Source organism: Anopheles coluzzii, chromosome X, assembly GCF_943734685.1.
Source record: "Anopheles coluzzii chromosome X, AcolN3, whole genome shotgun sequence".
Taxonomy (NCBI): Eukaryota; Metazoa; Arthropoda; class Insecta; order Diptera; family Culicidae; genus Anopheles; species Anopheles coluzzii.
Window position 1 is genome coordinate 26269886 of NC_064669.1, and position 4519 is coordinate 26274404.

At 43.8% G+C, this 4519-nt stretch overlaps 1 protein-coding gene across 1 annotated transcript; it reads left to right on the forward strand.

The window, feature by feature from the left end:
- Nucleotides 1–1070: 1070 nt before the first annotated feature.
- On the forward strand, nucleotides 1071–4224 carry LOC120958205 (uncharacterized). The gene is made up of 2 exons (XM_040380840.2): nucleotides 1071–2663; nucleotides 2740–4224. Exons 1-2 carry the CDS (start codon nucleotides 2623–2625, stop codon nucleotides 3695–3697), a joined length of 999 nt encoding a protein of 332 aa, XP_040236774.2. The 5' UTR covers nucleotides 1071–2622; the 3' UTR covers nucleotides 3698–4224.
- Nucleotides 4225–4519: the final 295 nt, after the last annotated feature.

Consider the following 4519-nt stretch of genomic DNA (forward strand, 5'->3'; position numbering starts at 1 on the left):
ATTGCTAAAAAAATCCAAGATACGTAAATAGCTTAGTAAATAATGTTGTAAAAGAATTTATGAAAAAATCGATAAGTTTTGAACATCGTTCAACAATCACACAATCACATCGGGTTCATAGATAGAGATTCGTTTCGAGAAGATAGATTCGTTTTTTAGGCTATCATACAATGCCTTCTGTATGGAATTTGAATTGATTCACCGCCGGCTCCGTAGCCATTGCTTCTTCGCCGGCTCCGGGGCTGTTGGTACGGAGCCGGCTCCGGAGCTGTTGGTGTGGATCCGGTTCTGGAGCCATGGGTGCAGAGCCGACTTCGGAGCCATTGGTGCACTCCAAAACACCCATCCCTATTCGGCAGTAACACTATGACAAAAGTGTGTTAACTTTCAGTCAATTCTATTTCGTTTGCTTGTAGTGGTTGGTATCATTTTAAAAGAGGTGATTTCAGTGTTAATTTCAATATATGGTTACACTGTTGTACAACATTTGAAAGAAAAGAAAAAGGCATAAGCATCCTCTCAAAACATGCGGCAAGGCCGGTTCGGGTGTTGGAGTTACAGCACATTTTTGATTGAAAAAAATATTGATAGGAGTTTTAAAATTATAATTGTATAACGATCCGCGCAAGCCCAGAATAAATTTTGTGACTTCTTAAAATCAAGAAGGAGTGGGGTTGAAAGTCCAATGCACTTATCGTGGTAAAAGTGTTCACAAATACCGAAGCACGGAATTGGATCGTTGCTAATAGCACCTTCACATTTCTTACAGATCACAGACGCCATCGCAAAATAGCGCAAAGTTCGACTGAACAGTGAGTGGTCACAACAACCGCAGGCGGATTGCGATGTTTATATGTTGAACCGTACAATTCACAGGTGCCGCACAAATTTGTGATACGTGAACGCGCGAGTGCAAATTAACCGAACTAAAACAATTCAAGCCTTAATCAACGAATTATGATTAATATATGGCAGATTTAACTTTTGCACTGGAAGTTCTGTATTATATTCTTTATACTTTAGTGATACTTTTTATTGGCACGTATGCTTTGGTTTAGGAGCGTGTGAGAAGTGGTCCGTCCCTAAGTAGATCGACGCATTCGATCCTATCGTCTAGCTAGATCGGCGCATCCGATCTCCTCTCTTCATTAGATCGGCGACCCGATCCTATCTTCGGCGCATCCGATCCTCTCTTCGTCGCATCCGATCCTCTCTCGTAATCAGATCGGCGCATCCGATCTTATCACCTAGCTCGATCCTAGCTCCTGGTTGATACGGTTTGGAACTATGCTAAGTGAGTGGAGTGGTTCCCGTGCCTGGCGCATAGATGTCGCTACGATCACTACAGTCCCAACCGACAATTTCAAATATTTCCGACGTCAGGTGTACGTCGTGTGAACGTTCACCCGACGTCGGGTGCTCGTCGCATTTAAGTCAATATACGACGAAGCGAAATTTTTTAAAACGAAAAACGCCACAATTATGGCGGATTTTCTGGAGTATTTCGCTCGTGGTTTTTGTCTAAGACAATCGCCATACAAAAAGTGGTTCAAAAAGTCGATACCCTCTCTCCCCCTCACTCTTTCTCTGTGGGCACCGTACGATCCATCTCGCTATTCTCACATGGTAGCGGGAGTGATATCGCTTGTCTGCTGTCTTCTTTATCCGTTCACCCATATCATATTCGTTTTGAGTGACGTTGCTTCCCCACCTCCTTCATTCCCACCTTTCTCTCCCAGCAGTTATAGGCGAATGCTTGACCTTGTGTGATCGCGCTTGACTAGGGGTTATTGTTTTTTTTTTCTTTCCCGTTTTTTTTGGCTGCTCGATGCATTGCGCGTTGGCTAGAGCCGTCGTTCGAATCTGGATTTGATCAGCGTGCAAGTTGTCGTGTGGAAATATGAATAGATTTACCGTTGGAGCTATTTGTCGGATCGATCGGATGCATGCAGCGCACGGGTTTTATATTGTTTGTTAGTGCAATTAGTTGCACTTGTGAAAAAAAAAAAATCAATCAATGGACGATCATCAATGCACTAGCACACACAACATATCATGTGAAGCCAACCAATGCTTAAAATTGTCAAATATTCAAATGAAGGATGATGTCTTTGAACACATTTTTCTTTTCATTTTTTTAATTGTTTTTGTTCAACAATCCACAATTCCTGCAATCCCCCCCCCCCTCTCCTTCCTTCCCACACAATTTATGATTTCAGAGAGAGATTGACTGTCAAACTGAGTGGATGTGCCTTCCTCGTGCTCCTGATTTTATACGCTGTTTTGCCGTGTTATTTCTGGAATCTCAACATTTGCAACAGTGGTGCTGCTGAGTTGTTCGTACTGGCTAGTGCGTGCCTTCGATTAATATAAAGCTGCTTCTGTTTATTCAACATTTTTGCCGAGAAAGTGTTTGGCTTCGTTTCTGCTCCTGTCACTCATCAGATTGTGCTGAGTCATCGTTATGCAGTGCTCAACCTGCAATGCACCCACCGATAGTGCTAATTCGGTGTCCTGTGCCGGTGTTTGTGGTTCCAAGCATCACACCCATTGCACGGGGTTGTCCCGTGATTCTACTCGTGAGCTTGGGCGTAATAATCAATTGTTGTGGTTGTGCAAAACATGTCACGAGTTTCGCATTGGCACAAATTCACTTCTCACAAGTGAGATAGCAGCCCTACTCGAATTGGTGAAAGCAGATATTCTCACCACAATTGACTCATCTCTCTCTTCTCTTAGATCGGCTATCAAGAGCGATTTGCTTCCTGAGATCCTCGCTCTCGTTGATAAGCGAGCGCTAACACCCATATTAGCTAAGCCGTCTGTTAGCAACGCATCGCGATCGCACACATCCACTAATGTATCGTCGCTCAATGCTACAAATACATCCAGAACGACTAAAACAGCTTCCGCTCGCCGTACATTTACTAACTCAACGGAGCTCACTGATGATATCCAAGCTGCGAACGATACCAACACTGTGGATGATTCTGACAACTGTAACCACTACAATCATCGTACTAAGCCGACTAGTGATGTTAGTGCTGGAAACTATCGAACAAATACACAAGCATCTTCTGATCCTGTTTTGAACCAAAACACCACCAACACGGGCATAGCCGAGAAAGTATGGTTATACTTCACGAACATCAAATCGCATGTCTCGGCTGATGATATGCGTGTGTGGCTTAAAGCTGTGCTACCAACGGACGATATTAATGTTTACCGTCTCACGAAAAAGGGTGTGAACCTGGACTCGATGTCCTTCATATCGTTCAAAGTGAGTGTTCCTAAATCTCTTAAGGAGCTTGCGCTGCAGTCTACTATTTGGCCAGTTTCACTTACTGTTCGGGAGTTTGTTGCTCGTGGCCTACCAAAACAACGTGTACATGAAAGGGCTCGATTTGACCCTTCTGAGCTTATTTCGCATCGTACAAATAGTGAAAATTGCTCTTCAGCTGTGCCAAAAACTACCGTTCATCCGGATCATTTTTTGGAACATCGATCGCCACCCCCACAGCGCGTGATTCTATCACCATCCCAGATGACCGAGATCCTAGAGGCTATTCAACTGGAGTTTCCTCCCACACCGCCTCAGTTATCACCGGGGGTGGGGCTTCAATCACAATCCAATCTCAGAAACACGAACCGCTCACCACAGATCAGCCCGTTTGCGAAACGGATAGCTCACAATTAATAGACCCATTTGTGATATATTACCAAAATGTTCGAGGCCTTCGCACCAAATACAATGAATTGCGCCTTTCTGCGAATGAATCAGGGTTTGAAATGCTTGCCCTTACTGAAACCTGGTTAAATGAATCGATTCCATCCAACATGGTCCTTGATAGTGATGCCTACAACATATACCGCTGTGATCGACGCAGGTTAAACAACGAACGTTCGCGTGGGGGTGGTGTGCTACTTGCATGTTCCGTTCGATATCCTTCTGTGGCACTTAACATTAATCAACCCACGCTTGAAGCTTTATGTATACGTGTTTCTTTTTCTAAGTTTCGTCTTTATGTGGGGATTGTTTATGTGCCACCGTATTTGAGCAGCGACCGCAACTATTTGGAATCCCTTTCTGCTTTCATCAGTGATGCATACATGCAAATGAAACCGAATGATCATCTTATCCTTCTGGGTGACTTCAATCAACCTGCGTTAGAGTGGTCGCTTTCTACCGCAGTAAGGCCAGATTCATCTTCAGCTATAAGACATTATGTGCCTCATATTTCTTCTAATACATCCAGTTCCTGCTTTTTGGATATATTAAACCTGCATGAACTCTATCAGCTGAACGGGGTGCATAACCATTTAAATCATTATTTGGACCTGGTGCTCTCCAACTCTGCTGCAGCTGCTTGTTGTTCTGTGTATCCTGCTTCGTCACTGCTCCTGCCCCAGGATGCCCATCATCCTGCTCTAGAAATTGCGTTACCGTCTTCTTTATTTAGGGCTAGTAGGGTTATGAATGTATTACCTTCTGCTCCTAATTCATTGAGAGTTCGTTATA

Coding starts and splice junctions, on each gene's coding strand:
- LOC120958205 (XM_040380840.2), top strand. CDS start 2,623: ATGTCACGAGTTTCGCATTGGCACAAATTCACTTCTCACAA. Junction 2,664..2,739: donor CACAAATTCACTTCTCACAA/GTGAGATAGCAG, acceptor CTCTTCTCTTAG/ATCGGCTATCAAGAGCGATT.